At 32.9% G+C, this 26,393-nt stretch overlaps 2 protein-coding genes and 1 long non-coding RNA gene across 3 annotated transcripts; 1 reads left to right on the top strand and 2 right to left on the bottom strand.

The window, feature by feature from the left end:
• Positions 1 to 15,608: 15,608 nt before the first annotated feature.
• Positions 15,609 to 16,784, top strand: LOC139846778 (uncharacterized). Its single transcript, XR_011759168.1, has 3 exons — positions 15,609 to 15,870; positions 16,011 to 16,300; positions 16,734 to 16,784. It is a non-coding gene; the product is annotated as an uncharacterized lncRNA (long non-coding RNA).
• A 3,373-nt stretch (positions 16,785 to 20,157) lies between these two features.
• LOC139848310 (probable steroid-binding protein 3) lies at positions 20,158 to 20,576 on the bottom strand. The gene has a single exon (XM_071838044.1). The coding sequence runs from the start codon at positions 20,460 to 20,462 to the stop codon at positions 20,160 to 20,162; it is 303 nt and encodes a 100-aa protein (XP_071694145.1). The 5' UTR covers positions 20,463 to 20,576; the 3' UTR covers positions 20,158 to 20,159.
• Positions 20,577 to 21,900: 1,324 nt separating this feature from the next.
• Positions 21,901 to 25,273, bottom strand: LOC139850262 (uncharacterized). The gene is made up of 5 exons (XM_071839845.1): positions 25,058 to 25,273; positions 24,883 to 24,978; positions 23,206 to 23,331; positions 22,562 to 22,601; positions 21,901 to 22,297 (listed from the first exon to the last, which is right to left on the bottom strand). Exons 1-5 carry the CDS (start codon positions 25,196 to 25,198, stop codon positions 22,233 to 22,235), a joined length of 468 nt encoding a protein of 155 aa, XP_071695946.1. The 5' UTR covers positions 25,199 to 25,273; the 3' UTR covers positions 21,901 to 22,232.
• Between the last annotated feature and the right edge of the window lie 1,120 nt (positions 25,274 to 26,393).

Below are 26,393 nucleotides of genomic sequence, written 5' to 3'. Positions count from 1 at the left end.
GATTATTGATTCGATTGATATTTAGATAAGTTACCTAAAACTTTTAAGATGAACCAGTAAAACACTAATTTGCTACAGTATTTTCGAATTGCTACAGTACCCGAAAAGCTACAGTGTTTTCGAAAATCACTATTTGCTACAGTAAAAAACTTGATTGGGTTTTATGACCCACTAATTATAATGGGCTATCATTTGATTGGAGTAAACTAATGTGGGTTTAGTAATGTTGATTGGGTCGATGTATATATTGGGCTTGAAAAATAATACGGGTTAAATTCAAGTAAGCCGTGATGTAGATTAGGAAAACAAATACAGCAGAATGGTTGGGTGTGTTTGTGTGGAACGAGAGGTCGCGGGTTCGAGCCCGGGCTGGGACATATTTGTTATTCTTTTTAAAGGTTCGTGAATTCGAGGCCAACCCTACATTGTTCAATATCGTCATATGTATTTTTACTACAAAATACAGTATTGTGAGTTCATTTGATTCCCTTTTACTCTTTACATCTTTGGGACTGAGAATACATGCGCTGTTTTTATAACTGTTTCCTAAATGCTTTTGAGATATATTTTTGAACTGAGAATACATGAACTACTTTTATAAATGATTGACGAAATAGACACAAATATTCAAAACTACATTCTATGATAGAATTATTTGGATTCAGAGGTTCGATTTAGTAGTTAACGGAGAGATGATTTTGCATTGCGTACACATTAGCTCCCATTTTAACTACCATCGGCGGGATGATTTTGCATTGCACGCACGCACTAGCCCCCGATGTATTGTATTGTATTATAGTTGACTTTGTAGTTGGTAACAGAGGGATGATTTTGCATTGCGTACGCATTAGCCCCCGTTTCAGCTACCCTCGGAGGGATGATTTTGCATTGCGTACGCATTAGCCCCCGTTGTAAGAATTATATTGTATTAACTACCACGGTGAGATGATTTTATCATTGCACTACGCATTAGCTACCGTTGGTGAGTTGTTTGAAAGGTTGAATGATTTTACAGCAGGAATAGACCTGCACAGATTGTTTTCTAATTATGAGTATCTTGTGGTCTATTATATTATTGAAAATGATTGTTTTTGATAAACTAATGAACACACCAACCTTTTGGTTGACACTTGAAAGCATGTTTATTCTCAGGTATGAAAGAAATCTTCCGCTGTGCATTTGCTCATTTTAAAGATATTACTTGGAGTCATTCATGACATATTTCAAAAAGACGTTGCATTCGAGTCGTCGAGTTCATCAAGAATATTATTAAGTCATTTATAGTTGGATATATTATGAAATGGTATGCATGCCGTCAACTTTCGATGTAAAGAAAGTTTGTCTTTTAAAAACGAATGAAATGTTTGTAAAATGTATCATATAGAGGTCAAATACCTCGCAATGAAATCAATTATTGTGAATCGTTTATAATCGATATGAACGGGGCATTTCAGTTGGTATCAGAGCGGTGGTCTTAGCGAACCAGGTCTTGCATTAGTGTGTCTAACTGATAGTTGTTTAGATGCATTAGTGGGTCTGGACTTCGACCGTGTCAGCATATCAAAAGTTTTGCTTATCATTTCTAGTCGGAAATCATCTGCTTATCATCCTTAGGGAATTACATGCTTATCATTCTTAGTCTAGATACATCTTACTGCATTGATTGCATGAATAGTGTATAGACAAAATTCGTATCTTAGCGTATCTGCTAATTCATATCTTAGCATAGTTGTTACTGTAAACTTTGCCTGACAGCTTTCGAAAATTCCTCCGTCATCTACGAGATCTTCTGTACTATATATAGGTAGTCTATGTAATTAGAATATCATCCAATATCTGAAAATCATTTTATATCGAAAAATCCTTTATTCAATCGTACGAAATGGAACTCACCACTAGTTCAAGTTCCTTGAATTTTGACAACTATTCCGATATGGATTCCCACCTAAGCACTGGAAGCAGCGTCACCAGAATGAATCAACCAATCAGCCATCCCCAATTCATCTGATGGGTTCGTAGCCTACTTAATCATTGAAGGCAAGAAGAAGGTGATCCCTTCCATCCACTATATTGCCCTCTTGGCGAATAACCTGAAGCACTTACCGGCGAACCTATTCGCGATACTATTTTCTCTCTCATTTCCTGTAGCGACCCGACCAAATCATGTTTGACGGCGCCGTCTACGTAGGTCCCATTACATGGTCATAAGTCTTTAAGACAATGTTTGACCAAAAACATGTCGCATTCATTTTATAAGTGTGGATGTTTCAAGGTTTACAAAGTAGTTCGACAATTAGTTACATATCAAAGTTTAAAGTACAAATGAAACATATGCGACACAATTTGAAAGTAGTCAAAAGACGCTCCACGTATGCAAGTATCAAAAAGAATGAGCGGAAGCATGTATCATTAAGCATTCAAAGACCTGAGAAAACATAAAAGAATCTGTCAGCGAAAACGTTGGTGAAATCATAGTTGTATGCATAAAGTATATTTGTATCACAAGGCTTAGTATAAATCGTTTATCAAGCGTATACATCTCAAAAGATGTGTTTGTATCACGAGCACCCAATTATCAAGCTTAACTGAATCTTACCTCTGCATAATAGTGTTAGAACCTACACTATACATCGAAAGTACGTTCCATTCATCTGAATGAGGGTTCGTCAAACCCGCATGGCCACACAACATAATTTCTCGCTTACACTCTACTAGTGTAACTAATGATAATTGGACTTGAGGATTTTCGTTCTAACTCATATGTATCTTTGCTTTCGTATAGTATTCAAAGTATCGAAGTATGAAAAGTATATATAAACATGTGAAAAGTATATATATATAAGTATGTAATGTATATGTTTTCTCATCCCACGATTTTAAAAGTATAAAAGTATTTGAGAAGTGGGGCTATGATCTCACCTTGAGTGTATGAATGTAAATTTACTCCAACAAGTAACGTGTGCAAGTACAACGCTAGTCTCGACCTAAACAAATAGGTTGTATCAATAACGATAGTCACGATTGGTCAAAGATGTTCAATTAGTCCTATGGCTCAATACGACTCGATTATGTAGCATGTGAATCAAATTGTCAAGTTTCATGTAAGATACAAGTATAGGATCATGTTAGAAAGATCGCATAATCATTCGGTTAAGTTTGACAAAAAGTCAAACTTTGGTCGGTCAAAGTCAACGAAAAAGTCAACGCGTTCGGGTCGGGTCCCGAACTATTTTTCTATGCTAGCTATTCATATATAAGCATGTTAGAACAAGTCTCATGTGAATCAGAGGTCCATAGCGTGCCAAATATTTTTTATATAATTGACATATAGGTCAGAAGCTGGACACGCCTTAGGTCGCGCCGCGACCCAAGGCTGCCGCGCCGCGGCATTTAACGGGTGCTGGTACCTGGTCAGTTTCAATTGTTCAAGTCTTTTTCCGAACTTCGATCAAACACAAATCACAAACCGTAAACACTTATGACACGCATCTTATATTGTTGGAAAGGTAATTTGACAAGGAACACAACTAAATACATTTTACCAACCAAAACCTTATTTGCAATAACCGCCCTTTCAAAACAAATGATCAATCAATGCACACATTTAATGCTTCAAATTTTACAAGTGCACATTTATGATTCGGGCATTTAATGCATACATAAAACACGCCGTTTTGTAGGTAATCAAGCATATAATACGACTAACTACTTACTAACAATAATTCATGGCATTCAATGCATCAAATATTCATTTCAAGCTTATCAAACCCTAACCCAAATTCACCAAAATCACTAATCAAGTTTATGGAGTTTTCTCAAGCAACCTACACATCAAATTGAAGCTAGTGATACTAGGAACACATTTAATACATGCATTTATAACATTTAACAACATTCAAACAACCAAATCACCAAATCAAGCACACCAAAGTTCATACTCAAGCTAGTTACTTCAAATAACAAAATCGAACATATAAATCATATATTCATGTTAGACTTGAGCCATAGACACTAATTAACAACTTTATAAGTTAAAAATATCAAGAACACAAAATCTAGTGATTTTAGAAAGTTACCCAAATGTAATGAAATCGGTATGGAATCGAAGAGGAAGTTGCAAGAATTCTAAATATGTAATTTGTTTTGTGAAACACTTGCTAGATCTTGGATGGATGATGAGTTCTTTGTTTGAAGATTTGAGAGAATACTTGAAAGTATTAAATGAAAAGGAAAAATGAAATGGATAGAATGAATGGATGAGAAAGGGTGTTGACCCTTTGACCTAGTCAAAGGTTTGGTACTTTGGCAAGCTTGGTCCCTCTAGTTTCATTCAGGTGCGTGAATTACCTAAACGAGATAATTTAAAACGAGTATCAACGGGAGATGTTATAATTACATAACGAAATTTAAAATAGTATGACGGAAAGGTAAACGGAAAAAGGCGGGATGTTACATTTCCAGAGTATCTCGTAATGATTATATACTATCTCAAATTCTGGATCTTATTCATCCGCTCGTTCTGGCCGACAATCATTCCGGAATAATAGAAGAAGTCAACGAACTTCGCGCTCGTGTAATCAATTTGGAGAATATGGTGCAAAATTTACCAGCTTCAGCAACATCACCGGCACCAAGAGTACTACCAACATCAATACCAGTACCACCAACAGTACCCAAGTTTCAACATCACACGCCTAATCATCGTTCTACGAATCGATCTACATCATTTATCTTCGTTCTACATGGCGATTATGTAATCTCTAATGTTTTAGAGATTATGTATCATAGTTCTAATCATAAATCAGATGAATTCAATATCACATTGACTCATTGAATCTATGATTACATCTGAATAAAATATATATGTATATATGTTTTTATAAAGATTGTAATTAAAAATTCTTTTGTACAAACTGTTAATGATGAAAATATTTTAACGAATAGGTAATACCCGAGGAATATTTAGATCTCACATTAATAATTTACACTGTGCATTATTCGAATCTGATTCAATGGTCATTTACTATCCTACTTACATCCACAGATATACGTATCCGTTCACCGCAGAATAACCATTTTCATTCAATTTCATATTTGGATTTTGACCTATCAGAATCCAACAAGTGGCATAATGAAGAAAACATTGGACGAAATAAAATTTGTTAGAAACAAACAAATTAACTATGAGAAATTTTTTTAAGAAACCACGCTAACAAAATCCTAGCTAACTGTTCCTAGCTAACTGTTAATTCCTTATTACATTTTATTTATCGCAATTTAATTATCGTAATTTTAATTCTGGCAATTTTATTTATCGTCATTTAATTTCTGTTATTTATTTTACGCACTTTAAATATCGGGACACGTATACAAAGTTTTAACATATCATATCGACGCATCTATATATATTATTTGGAATAACCATAGACACTCTATATGCAGTAATGATCGAGTTAGCTATACAGGGTTGAGGTTGATTCTACAATAATATATATACTTTGAGTTGTGATCGAGTCTGAGACATGTATACAATGGGTCACGATACGTATTAATTAATTCGAATATTATATATATATTATTGAATTACTAACTATGGACTACCAACATTGGACAATTAAAATGAATTAAAATATTGATTATAACATATGAAACTAAACATCTCTTCAAGTTGCCACTTGATTTCATTTTAAACCTCATTTGTATCTCGATGATTACAATCTGCGTTCAAATCCTTCATAATTCTTGAAAACACCTCAATCGAGAGGATGAATCAACTGCATCTCATCTACGGAAGGAAAGATTTATACACATAGTTATGCACCTGAAAAATTATCGGAATCTGAGTAAACGTTTAACACTTATCTGTGCTAGCTCCTTTGGCATTGTTATTACCGAAAATAACATTTCAATTCTTTTTCAAATTAGCCAATTTTGTCACAGCTCCAGCAAATCAGCTTCAATTTTTCATTCGAATAAACCTTAATATAAAGGTTACCCCTTCATCATCGTTACCGGAGAACCGTTTATATTCCACCACATTAGCAGTAAACTTATCAGCAACTTCATTGATCTCTGACTTTCTGAAGAATCATTATATTCATTGAAACCCTATCATGTACTCATATGCATCTTGGAACGGGAATTATCATATCGAAAAGCTTCAATCATTAATTTTGAATCTCGCAACAATTCTACAACAACAGTTACATGTATACATATAACATTTATCTCTTAGAATTATGATTTTCCATTCTAAAATTCTGAAAAGCACCCAGTTTGCGAATCGATACTTCATCTTTTGAAAAAGCTGATGAAGCAGTGAAAACTGAAGGCTGCCTTAACAGTCAAAAGTTTGAAGATAAAGAAAGAAGTGTTGAAAAAGCTCAAAGATTTAGATACTGGAAAAACGGATTGAGCAAACCATAAAGAAGACCAAGGACAAATACGAGGACCAAACCCTGTATTTAAAGAACCCTGATGATTCTATTTCTGATGAAATCTTTAGCGAATACCTTACTCCTTAACCACTCTAAATCATTTGAATGAATTTCTTCAACACAATTCGATTCTGAAATTCTAAGACATCGTCGTATCTTTCTTTATCAATATCCTCAATATTTCTGAAGATATCTTCATAAATATTCTCGTCCGATATTAATTATCTCTCCGCGCTATCTGTGTTATCTCATAAAAGGAAACTGTTTTAGTTTCTATATTCTGTAAATCTTCGAATTTAAAATATGAATGTTTTGAAGTAGTGTTGGAGATTGATGCATGAGTTAGTATAATATAATGACACTTGATCAACGTGATTATATTACAGTAAGACATGCTGAGTTTCTAAATGAAACATGATGATTCACAGACCTTAACGTCATCATGTGCCATGTTACACGACTCTTACATTTTATCTAATCTATAGACATATCAAGAACATATTATCCTGATAGTTCTATCTTTTCTCTTGAATTCTGGTAAATTAACCAATCAAGATCGTGCTATTACAATTTCTCTCTTAGAACATGAGTTATGATCATTCGAAACTCCATACCTATGAATTCTGGACTATTATTCGCTTGACTTAAAGTCGGAAAGAGAAAACAAAAGGATGGAACTCCAAACTATAAAGTAAACGAAGGGAGTGGATTTATAGTGAAATATCCGACAGAGCAATCGAGACAGATTATCGCATTCAACCAAAGAGGATCCTAATTTTCTTAAATTCCGAAGGATCAGATCATATTCAGATTACGAAGATTTTCTTTAAATCCCTTAAATTTTGGGAAAATCAACAATGACTACGTCACTGGTTAAGACAAACTTGCATCTACTCATTTCACTCTTTTGTGATAGCTTCATTCGTACTCTTCGAATAATCGAATTATTTTACCATTATTATTCAATGGTAATAAAACTCTATTTATCAGCTCATATGAGTCATGAAAACATTCTAATTGTTAGCCATGACGACCTCGATCAAATTTCGGGGACTAAATTTCTTTAACGGGTAGGTACTGTGACGACCCGGAAATTTTCGATCAAATTTAAACTTGATCTTTATAAGATTCTGATACAATAAGCAAAGTATATTAAACCGAGTCTCAAAATGTTCGAACTATTTTTCATGAATACATTTGTCTTTCGACTGTTCCCGACGATTCACGAACCTTTAATTGTAAATAGAAATGTATATATAAATAATTACATAAATATATATAATAAATTAAATATATTAGTAAACTATTATGTGATTTAATTATTATGAAAGTTAATGTAATATAATTAAAACTTATTATTTTAAATAGAGTATAATAAACATAAATGATTTCAAATATAATTTGTCAACGTTAACGAAGTATTAAATGTATAATTTTATACTTTGAGTGTAATGGTTTTAATATATAAAATTAATACATTCATCTAAGTAATAAAATTTGAGATTTAAAACATAATTAGTAGTTTGAATATATATATATGGTATCTATACATAATTATTATATGTATATTGTAATATATAAATAGAGTTTCGAAGTTATTTAGTAAACGAAAGTAAAAAAAAAAAAAAACTTATGTAATTTTAAAATAAACGGTTAACCGAAAATGAAATTTTCAAGTTATAGGCTTATTAAAAATATATAAGGAACTATTTATTGAATTTTTAAATTTTTTATATTTTACTTGGGGTTGGGAGTGAATAATTAATGTAATTTTTATTTAATAGTTAATGCTCGAATTTTATACCATAATGACCAAAATAAATAAATAAAGTTAGTTTAAAAATATGAGATTTTTCTGAACACTTTTATCTGCCACTGATTTAACAACGTAGTACGATTTAGCCATCCGGGATAAACTGTCGGTATAAGGAGCCAAGAAGTATGGATGCTGACTATTGTGTGCATGTTATAATTCATTTAATATTATTATAATTATTATTATATTATTATTATTATGTACTGTAAATATAATTGTATGAATATATATGAATGTAATATGGATATAGATAGATGGAGTCTTGAACTCATCACTCAACTACCACCTTAATTGATCACTCTCACCATCCTTCACCGCCACCTTCGTCAACCGGAGGTCACCACCTAGTCACCACCATCCTCCAATCCTCCCCACTAAGAACCACCCGTTACCTTGTAATTACCAATCCAAACCACCTTCCTATTCTAACTATACGGCTCCAATGAAACAACCACCATCCGGGAACACCAACCCAACACAACACCATCAAAAACCTTCTGTTACTACTCGTTTGAGCTGCTGTTTTTATGACTAGGAAACACCCACCAAACCGCCACCCATTTGATCACCATCATTAAAACCCATCACAACCATCCCACACTTACTCGATAATCTTCTGATACGATTCATCGTTAATTACTACTACTAGTGATTGTTTTAGTTGCATCTGTTCAAACCACAAACTAACCAAATGATGGTGTGTTTCTACTGTTACGATTACTTTCTATTTTAACTACCACAAACTGTGACACCACTTTCTCTTCCTTCCTCTCTATCATCTTTCTTCTTCAAACTATCAAAACCACACAAAACATTCAAGTACCTTCTGGTTATTGCCCTTTATATGATCGACACCCAATATTTTTTTTCTGTTAACCGTCGCCCTATAGCAACCTTATGATCGATAAAAACTTAACCATAACAATAAACCATGAAACTGCTCCTGTCACTCCTGTCTAGCTATTTGTACCTTTTTCCTTTCGAATCACCACCACCACTAAATCACCTATTATGTTCTTGTTTCGGTTCACCATCACCATTACCTTCCACCACCACCTCGTTAACCTGCTGCATTGTTTCAACCGAAACTCAGGTTATTAAACTTAATTGGGTTTTATGACCCACTAATTATAACGGGCTATCATTTGATTGGAGTAAACTAATGTGGGTTTAGTAATGTTGATTGGGCCGATGTATATATTGGGCTTGAAAAATAATACGGGTTAAATTCAAGTAAGCCGTGATGTAGATTAGGAAAACAAATACAGCGGAATGGTTGGGTGTGTTTGTGTGGAACGAGAGGTCGCGGGTTCGAGCCCGGGCTGGGACATATTTATTATTCTTTTTAAAGGTTCGTGAATCTGAGGCCAACCCTGCATTATTCAATATCGTCATATGTATTTTTACTACAAAATACAGTATTGTGAGTTCATTTGATTCCCTTTTACTCTTTACATTTTTGGGACTGAGAATACATGCGCTGTTTTTATAACTGTTTCCTAAATGCTTTTGTGTCACACCCCCAAAATGGACCAGGGGTAATTGTGACCAATCATATCATAACACAGTTGTATAAGCGAGAACGACTCTAAATGAGACGTTTTATTTATTAAATAAACAGCGGAAGCATTATTCAAAGTTTTACATCATAAGAGTACAGTAAATGGAAAATGTCTTAAACAAAATGATAAATATGAATGATGGACTCCATGCAAGCAGCAAAGTATATATCAATCATCTAGTAGCAAGTAGCAGCTAGCTCAATCATCACCTGAGACAAAACACGCTTAAAGTGTCAACCAAAAAGGTTGAGTGAAATTCATAGGTTTATAAATAATATCCAAAGTTTTAGACCGCAAGATTTAGTTTAAAGTTGATCAATATAGATATATCAATCTAAAAGTGTTGCTGTAGTTTGTAATATCGCTACTAAACAATTTACCCTATGACACCTTGTACTGTCAGTGTCATGGAATCATTATTATGTAACCAAAGACCAACGGTCGAATGGTTAGAGACGTTACTCTCAATAGGCCTACTCACAATAATTAAGTTTGCATTTAAACGTAGCAATTGACGATATTACGGTAGGGATTTAGCATGAATCAAAGCATGACAGCATAGTTAACAATTTAGTACTTGTGTCTAAGCGTAAAACAGTTATAAAGCAAGCATGTGTCTCACACCAAAAGTTATAAATCAGTTATGAAACAGTAAAAAGTGGGGCTATGAAGTTCACCTTAGTAGCACAAAAGAGTATTTCACGAAAGAATTGAACGGAAGGACGTGACCGAGATCTCAACCTAGAGATAGAACGTATGATCAGACATTGCCTAACAGACAATAGTATATAGTACTATATTGATAGTAATGGTTCACTAAAGAATTTCCATTCTCAGAAGGTTACTATTTATGGAAAGTTTCCACTTATAGTAATTTTTCAATTTTAGAAAGTTCGGGTTAATCTTTAGCAAGACGTTGTACAACTTTACTCAAACTTCGTTGCTATAAAATAAGTCAGGAATGACCAGATGTAACCGGGGGCCCAGGACTCTTGACCAGAATCTAAGTCATGGCATTCGAGATCCACAAGCTTACCCATAAATGGCAACCTAGACATCATTCACTTACGACCGTGAGTAGCGATGAAGTTCACATGAATTATACATTATCTTTGATTAACCTTCACTCTAGGTGTATACACACAACGAATTATTAATGTACTTAATAATTATATATGTGATAATATAACCTAAGTATTATTTAATATTTAGTTATTATACCTTAGTATGTCTTATATATATTAAATATAATTACCTTTAAATAAATACCTAAATTACTTCAAAAATAATAGTGTTTTATTAATCGAACATTATTCAAAAATGTCTAAATAATAAATTAAATATCTAAAAATTACATACATAATTTTTATAGTCTTAGTTAATCATATAGATTAGTAGAAAAATTTAAGAAAATGTTTTTATTATATTTTTGTATTTATTTTTATTTTTACCCTTAATGTATTCACAAAACAATTTTAATTCTACATAATTACTGAATAGACCCAAATAATTATTTTTATAATTTTTATAAGTTTCTATCAGTATAATAACCTGTAGAAAAATATTTAAAAAAATATTTTTTATTATTTTATATTTATTCTTAATTTACCTTCGAATTACATAATAATAGAGTTTAATTATATAATAAATACCAATTCGACCCAAGTAATTATTTTTATAATTTTTTTTCAGATCTATATAAGTTTTAAAAACTCAGAAAAAAATTATATATATTTTATTTTTGGTTAAAAGTATTTATTACGAATTTTACATTGTTTTTACGTTTAAACACTACATAATTCGTATTTAATTATAAATAATATTCCATAAATTATCAAAATTATTTTTATGCATCATAACACTTATAATACTAATTATAACATATAAACATAATTAATTTCGAATTTTACAAAGAATATACAATAAATATAAATATAAATGACAATATTGAAAAAATTTAATAAAAATAGAAAGTACCTCAAATTTTCTTCAAGGTTTTGAGAGAATAACTTAAGTTTTTGTGTTTGGCAAGAAAAAATGAATGAGGAGCCATGTATTTATAGGTAAAAAATGGTTGGTGAAAAGAAAAAAAAAATAATAAAATAAAGGTGCCAATTTTGACAAAATAATAAAAACATGTTAAAAATGTTTTTAATAAGTTTTTGTTTTTGAAAATATTTAGTCAAAATTCATGGGCTCATTATTTAATTTATAAAAAAAATCTTATTTCTTTTTATTTTTATTTTTTTTATAAGCTAAAAATATATTAAAATAACTTATCATTTAATTAATAATTATGTTACATATAGTTTTAAATATAATACGCATTAATATTAACTAAAGTTATTTTATATAATTAGTGTAAACTTTAGTTAACAGAACGTGTCGACTAAAAATAAATATTTGATCAACGTCGTATTTAATTATATATTACGTATGGATAACAACCATATAGGCAAATTAGTCAATTCAAGTATGAAAATGTGAGGGTTGTTATATTTTGAGATATATTTTTGAACTGAGAATACATGAATTGCTTTTATAAATGATTGACGAAATAGACACAAATATTTAAAACTACATTCTATGATAGAATTATTTGGATTCAGAGGTTCGATTTAGTAGTTAACGGAGAGATGATTTTGCATTGCGTACGCATTAGCTCCCGTTTTAACTACCATCGGCGGGATGATTTTGCATTGCACGCACGCACTAGCCCCCGATGTATTGTATTGTATTATAGTCGACTTTGTAGTTGGTAACAGAGTGATGATTTTGCATTGCGTACGCATTAGCGCCCGTTTCAGCTACCCTCGGAGGGATGATTTTGCATTGCGTACGCATTAGCCCCCCGTTGTAAGAATTATATTGTATTAACTACCACGGTGAGATGATTTTGTCATTGCACTACACATTAGCTACCGTTGGTGAGTTGTTTGAAAGGTTCTGGTGTTCTTCATATGAATGATTTTACAGCACGAATAGACCTGCACAGATTGTTTTCTAATTATGAGTATCTTGTGGTCTATTATATTATTGAAAATGATTGTTTTTGATAAACTAATGAACTCACCAACCTTTTGGTTGACACTTGAAAGCATGTTTATTCTCAGGTATGAAAGAAATCTTCCGCTGTACATTTGCTCATTTTAAAGATATTACTTGGAGTCATTCATGGCATATTTCAAAAAGACGTTGCATTCGAGTCGTCGAGTTCATCAAGAATATTATTAAGTCATTTATAGTTGGATATATTATAAAATGGTATGCATGCCGTCAACTTTCGATGTAAAGAAAGTTTGTCTTTTAAAAACGAATGAAATGTTTGTAAAATGTATCATATAGAGGTCAAATACCTCGCAATGAAATCAACTATTGTGAATCATTTATATTCGATATGAACGGGGCATTTCACCTCACTGGATCCTTCATCTCGAGGCAACCATCTCCGGCGAAACCACCTTCTGGCGACTACCCGATTTAACCTTAGGGTTTTGATGGTTGCTTTCTCCTAGGGTTTTGCTTCAAACTCCACCGCTGTCGTTGCTTCTGCGTCCACCATCGCGCAGCGCTTACGGTGGCCTTAAAGTCTCCGCCTGTCAACATAGTTGTTTTAGAGGTTTAAAGGGTTGTCATCTGCCTTCTTCACTGTCGACTATTGTCTTCCTCAGGTAAGTTTCTTTGATTTCTTTTGTATTTCCTTCGAATTGTTGTTGTACTGTGATAATCCAAACTTAATCATATCCAAGGTGATTGTATCTCCAATATTTAAGATAAGAAATTATAAGTTAAAAGATTAGCAAATGGACTGTACATATTTATAAACAAGAATGTTCAACTTTTATTTTCCTTTTCTTTTTTTTTTTCTTTTTTTTTTTTTTACAAAACACCTCAAACATTACTAAGCGCCACTGAAACTTCATATGGGTGCTGACCTAAGAGGGTTGAAGAATTGGTAAATGTATCGGCTTTAAGGGTCGTGAACCTCTATCCATGTCACATGTGACCCCAATTAAACCACCACGAAAGAGTTTATATAAGCTCAAACCTTTTAGGCATTTATATGAGGTTATTTGGAATAATGGATCTGTATTTGGTAAATAATTAGAATCTTGCAATTAGTATTTCATAAAAAAGAGGGTTAAGGAATTGGTAAAAAAAAAAAAAAAACTTTAGGAGTATAAGGAGATTATGAGTTAAAGTTACAGTGTGTTTGAATTTTGTTACAATTTTTTTATTTCTATTCAATTATAATATGAGTTTAGCTTTGATTTTCAGTAAAATTTTTACATAACAACCCCCAGGATTTTTCATGATTTGTAGTAAAAATGATACTGAAAATGGATAAATTCAATAAAATCTTACAGATAGAAGGCCATGGTTTTAAATAGTCAAAAATATGGCTTCAAATCTTCGTAAATGTAATGTTGTTGACTTGCAAAGCAATTTGAAGCTTATCTATCCCATTTGTTTTTTAAGAATATAGTATAAGTATATATTGTGATGTATTTGATAAATCGAAATCTCTTAACATGTTGGCTCCTTTTTTTTGGTATTCTTCAATGACTACTTATATGTAACATGTTGCATATAATGTTGACGCTTTCATTCGTGTTGTAGTATTTGTTATTATAAATAATAAGGACAAAACGATGACAATGATCATGATATTATTATATTCTTAAAATGTTACTGCTTTGTATATCTTCGTGTATCGTGTGAGACGTAGTTGTATATTTGTATGCAGTTGACATTATCTCAGTTATAGAATTTGATCAATCTGGGTACGTTCTTCCAACTGGAAATCATTGGGGACGTGTGGTTTTATTTGAAAGGAATCACATAAAATATGTATGTTATTCATTAAGTTTGCATAGTGCATGCTTTAGTTAATTTATTATGTATAACTTTCAAGTTGGCACATTTGGAACTATATTATATTTGACTGATCAACGTAGAGTTTTTCGACTGAAGTATTTTTGAATATTGTGCAGGTGTGATGAGTGTCCAGTTTCACCACTGTATTTAAAGGCAATGAAGGATGTTGGTTACGAAAAGATGACTATGTGGAGGACTGTCATATTATTGGGATGTTTGGAATATTTTATGTTAATTGGTACGGAATTCAAAAAACAATCCTTTAATCGATTTTTTTTGTAGTAGAACTACTGCTATTACTTTAATAAAACATGTATCTTTTTGACTATTTTCAGGTTCCTTCTATTTCTTTAATAACGAGAAATTATGATGAGCAAGTGAAAAAGAGAGAATTTTAAGACTTTATCTCACATGTCTTCACATACATCTCCGCAGGTATGACACTATAATAGCATGTATTTTCTACTGATTAAATGTATATTTTGTTTGTTGTGTTGTTTAATATGGGTTGTAATCATAATGCTCGATACAGAAAAACCTTCATCACTGCTCTATGAATAGGTGTTTGCTTCATGGTCTCATGTTCTCTGTCCGTATGCAATGTTGACGGTGGTAACTTTGATAGTGGCGATGGTGGTTGTATTGATGTTGATATTGTATGGAAAATAAAGGTTATGATGATCAAACTTATTTTCTGGACAGATGTTTAGGATGTGTAAGGTATTTAGAAACTTTGTCCCATATCTTGGCATGGCAATACCTAAGACGACATACAATGTTTGCAGCCATGTCGGGTTTCTAAGTTTACTTATCTCCCAAATATGGAAAACAAAGGTTATGATGATCATTGCTACTAACGGCTACAGAAGATTTCATTCGTATTTTGGCAGGGCAAAACCTAGGACGGCATACCATATGTGCAACTATTTGTGTTTGCAGCCATCACGAGTTTCTAATCTTTTTCTGTCCGAAACCTACGACTCCAGATCTGAACCTAAGTGCTATTTTTGTCTACTAAATTTAATAACTTACTTTAATTATAATTTGTATCACTGTTGCGCAGTTGCTATGACTTATGTTTGAGCTTCGGCTACAACTTCATATCTTACACTGTTCGTCGGTCTCCAGAGGAAAGACGGAGGTTGACAAATCTATAGTGACGCTACTGATATCATTTGTTAGTTTCCCAAGTCTTATTTTATATTTATATTGACATTTACATTCGGACACTTTTTTATAAGTGGTGATTTGTAAGTGATCAATGATCAGCTACTTTTTTATTACATTTTGTAAATAATAATTTCTTTCTGACCATAGGTGTAAGAGGTGATTTAGTTGAAGGATATTTTTTGGACAGTAACCTTACAACAATACAACACCGTATTCGTAGAATGATTCCGACTATGAATGTTGTAGTTTATGTGTTTTTGTTTCTCTTAAATATTGGTTTACTTAATTTGATTAATAATAACTTTTGATAGATAACAATTTTAAATGGCATATGTTGGACAGGTTTTTATTCAGAGAAGTATTCATCAGTTTTGATATAGATTTAATACCGTGCAAAGAATCCAGTTGAAGGCATCGAAATGGACGACGCACATCAGGTCACATATTTTTAGCACTCAGTGTAGTGTAAGTATATTATTATACACATGCCATGAGTTATATATTCAGAGAGCTATTATAAACTGTTTTTTTGGGACATTTTATATTGTGCATTTTTAGCCTTTAATTTAATGGTAAATTGCTATGGTTATACTTCAGACAATTTTTATATTGTGCATTTGCTTGGTTTTTTTGAATTGAAATTGTTTTTGTTTCTTATTGCTCTATTAGTTTCTATTTTTGTTTGCGTTTTTGTTGGCTAAAATTGTTTTCATTGGAGACTATCATTTGAAAACACCTAGGTTCAATCGTACTCCTCCCTTTTTTTCCTATTATTTTGTATACCATAGTAAATACCATAGTACCCCTGTGAAGGTAAACTGCTTTTATTAATTGTGTTAAATAGCTAACAAACTCCACAATTTATTTCAGGAGAAACATAAGGCATCAGCTGAATCATCAAATGAGTGCTCACGGTCATTTGTAAGCCCAATTGATCCCTGTTTTGTTTTAAATATTTAAATATATTATGCCTCAACTTCTTTAAAAAATAATAATTGAGAGAGCTAATATAAACTGTTTTTTATTTCTTCTTCAGGTAGTAAGCAAAGTGGCGATTCAACTTGAAATCAATTACCCTTACACATTCCCTCTGCAACGCACATGAGATGAACTCACTACGAACATCATATATGCAGGTGTTTGCTGCTAATTTGTGAGGTAATACATCTTTTCTTCATCTTTTTCTTTTGTTGATTTGATGAAAGTCATGTACAATAATTGATGATTGATAAACAGTTATGAATATAAAATATATAGGTTGTTTTTCTTCCAACTTATAACACAACAAAATTAGATTCTAAATGTTATTGCTTAATATTGAGGTAGGGGTGGGAGATGATCACTAGCAATGTCTACATCCAGTAGAAAACCTCTTGAATACACACATATCAACGAAATACCTAACAAAAAGTTCACAAAATCCGCGGCAACGCGCGGACCACAATCCTAGTTAGAATGCAAATTTTGGTGGTTTGATAATATGAAAACGACACTAAAAAAGATTAAAAAACGCCCCCAAACTTTCCACAAGTTACACTTCTAACCCCCAAAACAAGGGGTAAAATGTAAATTCATAACTTTAATAAAAAATCTTAAATAAACTCCTCCAACATTTTTAACGGGACCTATCTTCTCGCTCGCTGTACATTAAATTTATTCGACATCACCGTTCTCGAAATAATTTTACACACACAACGCAACTAACTATACGCGAGACAGACGTATTTTAAAAAATGTTAAATATTCCGGGCTAATTTTCTTACATATACATACACGTAGAATAAACAACTCAAAATAACTGCATCATATCGACGGTTCCGTTCATATTTTTTAGGCAATCTTCCTGTCGTCAAAAACGTGCATACCATTATGTATACTAGATACTAACCACGTGTATCCAAATACACCTGTGGTAACACGTTTATAATTCTGTAAATACACAACGCTACGTTAAATATGAATATTCAATTCGAAAAGTCACTTTTTCTAGTTTGCAATCAACCAAGAGAAACATCCAACATACACCGAGTTTTGGTTTTCGATAGATTAAAACATAATCACGAGTCTTCTTGAAAACACCAGAAAATACATTAAAGGATTTCTTTATTCGAGCATACTTCTACCCGAAAAATAACACATCAGAATATTCAAGAAGCAATAAGTTAGAGCCACCACCCTTTAAGAAAAGAGCTTTATACATCTTGACATCTTGTTACAAGCTTCAATATTGATAACTTGAAGAGCTGTTGTCACAATAAGCAAAAAAAAAAATAAAGATCAAAATGGGTCATCTAAGGCCACACTCGATTATGAATTCTTTGGATCAAAATGGGTCATCTAAGAACTATTGAAGAGCTATTGAACCTGCCCTTGTAGTCTAGTGGTACACCTAACACCTAACACCTTGTGTGTTGGATGGGAGTGTGAGGTCTCAAGTTTGAGTCCCTCCATTAAAACATCCCACGGTATTTACTCGATTTATGGAGTGACCCCGGGGAGGTTTTTACCGACCCTTATTCCAGAATTTCGGTCCGCTCCCGCTTGCCCTCTGGATGGTTTAAGGATCAGATCCCTGAAATGCGGTTCGGGTTTCCGCCCAAAAGCGCATTTGTGCGTGAAAAATGATCGGGCGGTGGGTTAATCCACCGTCAGTAATTCCAAATACTTGCCTTAAAAAAAAGAACTGTTGACAAGCTCCAATATTGTATTGTAGCCAAAGAAAGACAACATTAAATCCATGAACACCATTTCAACCCAACCTGAGTAACATTCGCTTCTTAAATCCGATGAAAAGATTTCCCTTAATACTATCAAATAAATTTAGAATGTCATCAAGCATTTGTCTACAGACAATGAACATCGTATATCAAATGATTTGAACGACGACTTTATGAATTACTTTCACCACAATCTCTTGAAAGAACCTAGTATAAACAACCAAGTAAACTAAATTGATGAAAATTATAGATCTATATTGGGTCATTAATCTTAGGAACAAACGCAATTAATGAAGGATTACAAGCATTGACAAGATTGGGTCTAATCTCTTACACAAGGCACTACATAACTTGGGTCTTGTTCCCACAGGCTACTTAATCCCATATGAGCTGAATCTGCATTTTCTATGGAATCTGGATAGGTAACACAAAATCCATGCCAATTAATACCTTTGATACTCACTTTCAAGTGCTCTATCTTATAAGGTTTATAATAAAGTAGCCCTTTATATAAGCACATAAAACCAACAGATTCATTCAGGTCAACAATAGATTTTTCTCCATATGCATCGATTGATAAAGGGATAACATTCACTAATCAAAAGGTATGTGCTTTGAGTATTAGACATGAAGTCATGAAAAATATGTCAAGTAACGTGTTTGATAAAGGACCTGCATCAAAGACGTCATACCGATAAAAGAATCCATGAAGAAAGGAACAACAAAAACCACAAGGATCTAAGATTCCCAACCTTATAAAGTATACAAGCAATAGGAGCTAAGTAACTTAAGTTAACCACTATCTCTTTACAATATTCAATCTCCTACATCTTGAGCTAAGTACCATAGTTGAGGTAGGCCGAAGTGCCCTAACCTCACAATCAAAAACTATGAGCACTATCATAGTAAACGGGTTAACAGATACTATTTTTCAAATTCAGGCTACCAGGGAAAAGGGCAGTAATTTTAATCCCATGTATGTCACCCTAATATACATTAGGACAAGTGGCATGTAGTCACAGATGTCACTAATTAAAAGCTTAAAAAACTTTAGACTGATGTCACTCAAAAAAAAATTACAATCTTATGGTATCACTAATTAAAACCCCCCATAAAAATTTCACTACATCGCGTATTTCACTGGTACTGGTAGACCGTGCTACCAGTGCCGATACATTAGATCCGCCCATGTCAGGACCCGAACTATTAGGCTACGATGGTTATGAGCACTAACATAGTCTAGTTTGATTAACCCAGAAAAGACCATATGAAATAGAACTTCATTAACATAGTCTAGCTTGATTAACCCATTAGGCTATGATGGTTATGTACTTGATCATAAAAACTCAAGAACCACGCATATCAACGTGAACTAATTGTCTAACAAGGAGAATAATTAGCAAGTCACATAAATTTTTTTTTTTGAAAATTAGCAAGTCACATAAATAAGTTTCTTATTCAAACCAAAATATTTAACACCGTTACACACCATCATCATTAGCTTAATCATAAGGTACCAACACACTTAGACTTAGACATAAACATAATAATAATTTAGGGTTCATTTGTAACAAGAAAATTAAGCAGCGAGAGAACCAACAATTGGGTATTTAGCTTCAAATTTCCTTTCCCAATCAGCAAGAACGCCCAATTCTTTTTCAGTGAGTCCGTCAAGTGACCCGATTACATCTTCATCGTTCTTGCTCATTTTAGCTAGGGCTCTGCTGGCATCTTTACCGGCGAACATGGCGTATGAACCGCCGGGACCGTAGAAGGATGTGGCAGTACTCACATCAAAGACGCGACCTTTGACGCCGATGTAAATGGGTTTTGATGGATCTGAGCCATCGTACTGTTTTAGCTGATCTAAGGTTAACTCCATTTGTATCTAGTGAGATTATTGAGGGGATGATTAGTGTGTGTGAATCGATTGGTAGGTTTAAGTGGTAGCTGTGATATGTTTACTCCACTATGATTTATTCGATGCTTTATCTTCTTTTTTTTTCTTTTTTTTTTTTTCAAAAAAAAAGTAAAACTGGAGATATTATCCAAGGGAGTGTTTGGCTACTTCGGCATAGAGTTCATACCAGCTTAGCTTTATTTTTTTCAAAAGTTTTTTTAAAGTTTTATTTGTATACAAAATTATAAAAAAAAATCATTAAAACCTTGTTTAAAACATAGAATTCTACATATATATGAAGCTTCAAATAACTTATGAAAAGGGTAAACACTCTTTACTATATTATTTTACAATTTTATATTTGTCCTTTTTAGTTTCCGACTTGAAAAGAAAGTTCAAGTACTCAACTAGAAACTTTAACTTTCAATTTTAGCTAGCTCATCCAGATACACCTTAAAGGATATTGCGTTATTTATTTTGCCATCGTATTCAATTATAACCAAATGTTAAATTAAATTAGGTGTGAAATATATAATAGAAACATTTGTGTAATGATATCTGAAGGTGCTTAACCATAAAAATTATATAGATGATTAGTTGGACGTTAAACAATAAATTAAAATGCTTATGTTTATTAATGATACGCGATAGCGCGTACCTAAACTCATTATCGTACAAGAGACAATACGGCCGTGTAGCGAACCAACGTGCCTAGCTCAAAAGGCTGTGTAGCAAACCGGCCTTGCCCAAACGGCCGGGTAGCGAACCAACATGCCTAGCTCAGAAGGCTGTGTAGCGAACCAGCCTAGTCCAAATGGGCAAATGGCAGTGTAGCCAATCGGCCTAGCCCAAAGGGTAGTGTAGCGAGCCAGCCTTCCGACGCCTAATTGCACACATTATCTTAGGCATATTACATACTAATTTTTCGTAGGACATGTAAGTCATATGCCCTACCATAAGTCTACCAGGACGGTCCACATTGCAGTCAGGCCCACTAACAAGATACCCTAGTAGGAATCCTAGTCCTAATACGATTACATTTTGTTTCTCCATATAAATATTTTAGGCAAATCCTAAAGTATTTGCCCCACGATTTATTCAACATATAATTCACATGTCACAAACACACAACAAATACATCCTACTGCCGATTGCAAATCCTAACTTGTAATCGATGATGATCGATCTCTTTAACTCCCTCGATTCGCACGACTGCAGAAGAGTTAACGATTGATAGTAAAGCTGTCATAGAGATTGTCTCATTACATCTTCTACATTATGTATCATGTTGTTAACTGTAATTTCTTCATTGACAATAATATTAGATATGATATTTATTATATTCTTTTATAGAATATAGAATAAATAAATAGCAAGATGCTACCAACTATAACGACTTATACAACAGTTTCGTTAAGGCAGATAAAAAGACGACCTTACACTTTACTAACATGCCTCGAGGTTTAGCCAAAGCTACCCTACAACTTCACTAACGCAAGCCTAAAAAGCAACGATATATACAGGAAAAGAAATTAATTCCAAATGGCTAAACACATTGCTTCGATATCAACGGAAACCATCATCAAAATCACAGATGATAGGCCACAAATATACAATAACAACAACATTACCCAATCCCACAAAAGTGGGGTACGGGATAGACCACAAATACAAGGATACTTCGATCAACTTAACAACACACACTATCATATATTGTGGGTCAATCTAAAAAGCGAGTTCAAGATCAGTCATTCAATTAACAATTGCTGAGAATAGCATCTTATTAATATCCTCTGAACCTTCATGAACCTCGTCACCTAAAAAATTCAAATTTTATTAGATTCTCGTCAATGATTCATGGTATCATTACATACTATTATGTTTGACATTGACACAGGCTCCTAAAATAATAAAATGTTTGAATATTTGCATAAAATCTAAACTATCATTCAACAAAAAACGATGAGACAACTAATTGTTATTGATGATAATGATCAATTAGACAATGGCAAATATTTCTATGGAAAGGTTGCAATTTCATAATAAAAACTCTATCAAATTGAAGTTAAAAAACACTTTACCTGTTCTAGACCTGACTTGCAGAGTCCATTCATCAATAACCTGTTTTTTAGCATCAAATATTACGATGTCAGAAAAAGCTCTCTTCGATTAACAGCAAGAAAACAGCACAAGATACTCAATACATAATAACTGAAGGAACAAGAAATGTAGCAACAACATAAACCCCCATATGTTGACCACACATTCATAACCATAACAGAATTTTGTAGGTGGATCCACCCAAGAAAAAACTTTTTCCAGTGTAAATTTAAGCATTTTCTTTATGAAAAACACGAGTATAGACTGACAAATTTAGGATAGATCCACCTAAAAGTTTCCATCACTGTTTTGTGTTCAAACATGGGATATGTTGCCGTTGTGAATTTAGGTTGTTTACTGGAAATGGTGCAAAATCTATACGCACCACTTGGAAAACACAACCATGAAAAGTCAAAACATATAATAGCAAATACATTTTATTAACTTCACATATTTCACAGTAACTTTGAATCAAATTATAAAGCACCACAGTGTTCTATAAGTAAAACTAACTAGAATCAGAGGAATAAACGGTATTTTGATAAAAAAAAAAATTTGGGAAGATTAGGTGTTATGAAACAGAAATGCACATACATGCTGTTAAGTTAAGCAAATTCAATATCACCTCATTAAAGTTTGTATAGGCAGAATCTTCAGAATCACTTATGACCGGAACACCCATGGACGTTTGTAACCTTTGTAACGAAGCTCTGTTTCCAACTATATTCGTCCTGGCTTTATCAATCAAATCCTACATATTTCATGGGAAAAAAATATTCAATTTTATACACAATTTGCTTATCTCGAGTTAGACAGTAGACACACAAAGCTTGATCAACTTTATTTGGGTTGTGCTACTAGCTTGTAGCACATTTTAGGTTACACAAACAACTTTGTGATACATAAATGAACTGTTAATGTGTTCAAATTGCAAGGAACCCTTTCTTAATGCATTGTTCATATACTAAAACTGTAAGCTGATAAATGAAATGCAATTTAATAATTTTATGTTGGCTGTTAATTGACTTGGTAAGTAAAGCTTTAGCTATGAAATTTAATACTCACGCCAGAAATTTAGACCAATCTAGGTTGAGCAAGCATCTAAGGTGCATTTAGTTCCCAAAAAGTGTCTAAGTTCTTAAAAATCATAATCTTATAAAAATATAAAATCCGCTTCGGTATAAGCAAATCAAGTTTGCAAAACTCGCTAATCGCGGTAATTGGTCGGGGCCTTGAAAGAAGTAATACCCGAGTAATAACGAGTAATCGCCAAGTTACATCGCATCGGACCATAGGTTGAGTCAAGCAATCGTCGGTAGTGCAATACTGAAGCAAATATCTAGGGTGCGTTTAGTTGCAGAAAAGTCTCTCCAATCTTACATCCTGATTATTCTAGCGATAATGGAAGGTATTTTTCATCTCAATTAAAACTAGTAAAGATTTTGAAACAAGTTCAAAGGTTTACATTTTCCACTTAAAACACATAAAGAGCATGAGCATCTATATGATGAAAAGAGTATAGTAATTGAATACAACAAAATGGAGTTTTAATAAGTGTTATAAAATAACATAAAAAGTGGATTTTATATTTTCAATCAAAAAAAAATTCTGCAAAAGTCATGTCTGAAAGCATTTTGCTCTTCAGGTTTCCCATTATTTACTTTTTTTGTTTGTTTGAAATGCGAATACAATGATACACTGAAGTCCAATTCACTGTCGCGTTTTTTAAAAGATTTTTATAACCCAATTTGCAACAATTGTTCCTCTAAGAGATGGATTTCAGCAAGAACTGTTCCTCTAAGAGATCAATTTCAGCAAGATATATTCCTCTAAGAGATAAATTTCAGGAAGATATGTTCCACTAAGAGGTACGTTTCGGCAAGAACTGTTCTTTTACAATGTGGAAACACTGGAATCTTAAAGTAAATACTGATATACAGTACGTGTCATTAAGCTGTAACAGCTAGTTCGCATAACAAGTTTGCAATAGGCAGAGGATTAACTTTAACATTGTAAACCTTCAGAATTTAAGATGTGGTTTCGGTTCAGATATCTATATGGTTTGCATGACACAAAAAGTATCAGGAAATGGTTAGCTTCTAATTGATAATAAACCCTAATTGATTACAGTCTACATTGCATTAATCATAAACACCTACAAATTAAAAGCCATAATCATCAACAACTTTATCATTCTACGGAATATTGATTTTACTAGTTTAATTAATGAAATTTGTACAGATAAATTAAATTACATATATCTTCAATAGAAAATAACTGAATTAGGGTTTATGTATACAACCTGTTTTGCAGAGAGTAATTCGCGGCATTGTTCTTTTAATGAAGGTAATTCATCTTGTATCTTTTTGATCCTGTACACAAGTTTCATCGGATTCGCCTGCAACAGTTACAAAATTAAGTACACGCATTACAAATAAAATTCAGATTATTAAACCCTAGAAAAAGTGTGCAATTACGTTATCGGGATAGATTTGGCGAAACTCTTTTTCGAGGCGATTGTGGACAACAGTTAGATCGTTATTGGCCTTAGTGAAGAGGTTTATTAGACCATCGACGGCGTGATGGTGGTTGTCTCCGGTGTCATGGCGGTGGCCCATTTCCGGCGATGTGTAATCTAGTGCGTTAGCGGGAGGTTGCGAGGGTTTTCAAAAGTTTTGAACAATTAATGTAACTTTAACAGGAAGGGATTGGCTAACTCCTGATAAGCTAAGTCTCAATTAATAGACTCAAACTTTCCAAAATTAATATTCAAATTCAATAAATAAATAAAACAATTGTTATTTATACATATAAATTTATTAAAAGAACCAAATTACCATTACCTTACCAATATAACTAATAACAAAATTTGTCTTATTTGTTATGAACAGTACTATTCAATTTTTCATTTTTTACAAACCAACCTCTTAACTTTCATTAAAATACAAATTGAACCCCCTACTTTATACCTATATTATAAATTATTATTTATCCCATCACTAACACTAAAAACACCCACCATGCTTTACCGGCTTCTACACTGCGCTCAAATAGTAGAACCCACATAAGTCACTACTGTGCTACATTTTTTTTTCTCCAACGATAAAAGAAGCAACTTTCTTAAAAGAAACAATCCTTCAACCTACCAAAAGATGTCGAAAAATATTTTTTTTTACAAAATAGATCAACTAACTTTAACGCTAAAAGAAGCAACTTTCACAAAAGGAACAACCCTTCAATGTTAGATATCGAAAAAAATTCTTTTTTACAAAATAGATCCACAAAAGGAAAAACTTTTTTTTTTAACTCGCATTCAAAACGGAGCCCCCGGCGCGAAGCGAGGGCTCCACAACTAGTTATATATTATTATAGCAATTATGTGTTTTTCTTTGTTTATCGACGATGCTTCTAACTTCAAGTTTCTCCCTAAACACCATTTGGAATCACATCTAACATGATTTTACTACATGTACCCTTAAACATCCTTATTTCTGCTACCTCCATCATTCTCTCTCCATAATTCTCTCTTGAGCCTTGGTTATTGACCAACACTATGAACCTTACAACTTGGTGAGTCTAATTGCTGCCTTGAAAAATTCTCTTTCAGTTTAAGAGGGATCATACTGTCACACAAGACTCATATCGTTGTTCTCACTTCAACCAACCTACCTTAACCTTAATACCATGAGTCTCGTTCTCATATATTCTCTCTCACAAGCCGGTTAAGACTATGGGCGACCTGGGCCAAGGCCCAGGGCAGTAAAATATACGGGGCAACATTTTCTAATCTATTGGGCCTTTATATTATATATG

This window comes from Rutidosis leptorrhynchoides, chromosome 5 (assembly GCF_046630445.1).
Source record: "Rutidosis leptorrhynchoides isolate AG116_Rl617_1_P2 chromosome 5, CSIRO_AGI_Rlap_v1, whole genome shotgun sequence".
Lineage (NCBI taxonomy): Eukaryota > Viridiplantae > Streptophyta > Magnoliopsida > Asterales > Asteraceae > Rutidosis > Rutidosis leptorrhynchoides.
The sequence above is the reverse complement of the archived record's forward strand: the minus strand, read 5'-3'. Positions and strand labels throughout refer to the sequence as shown.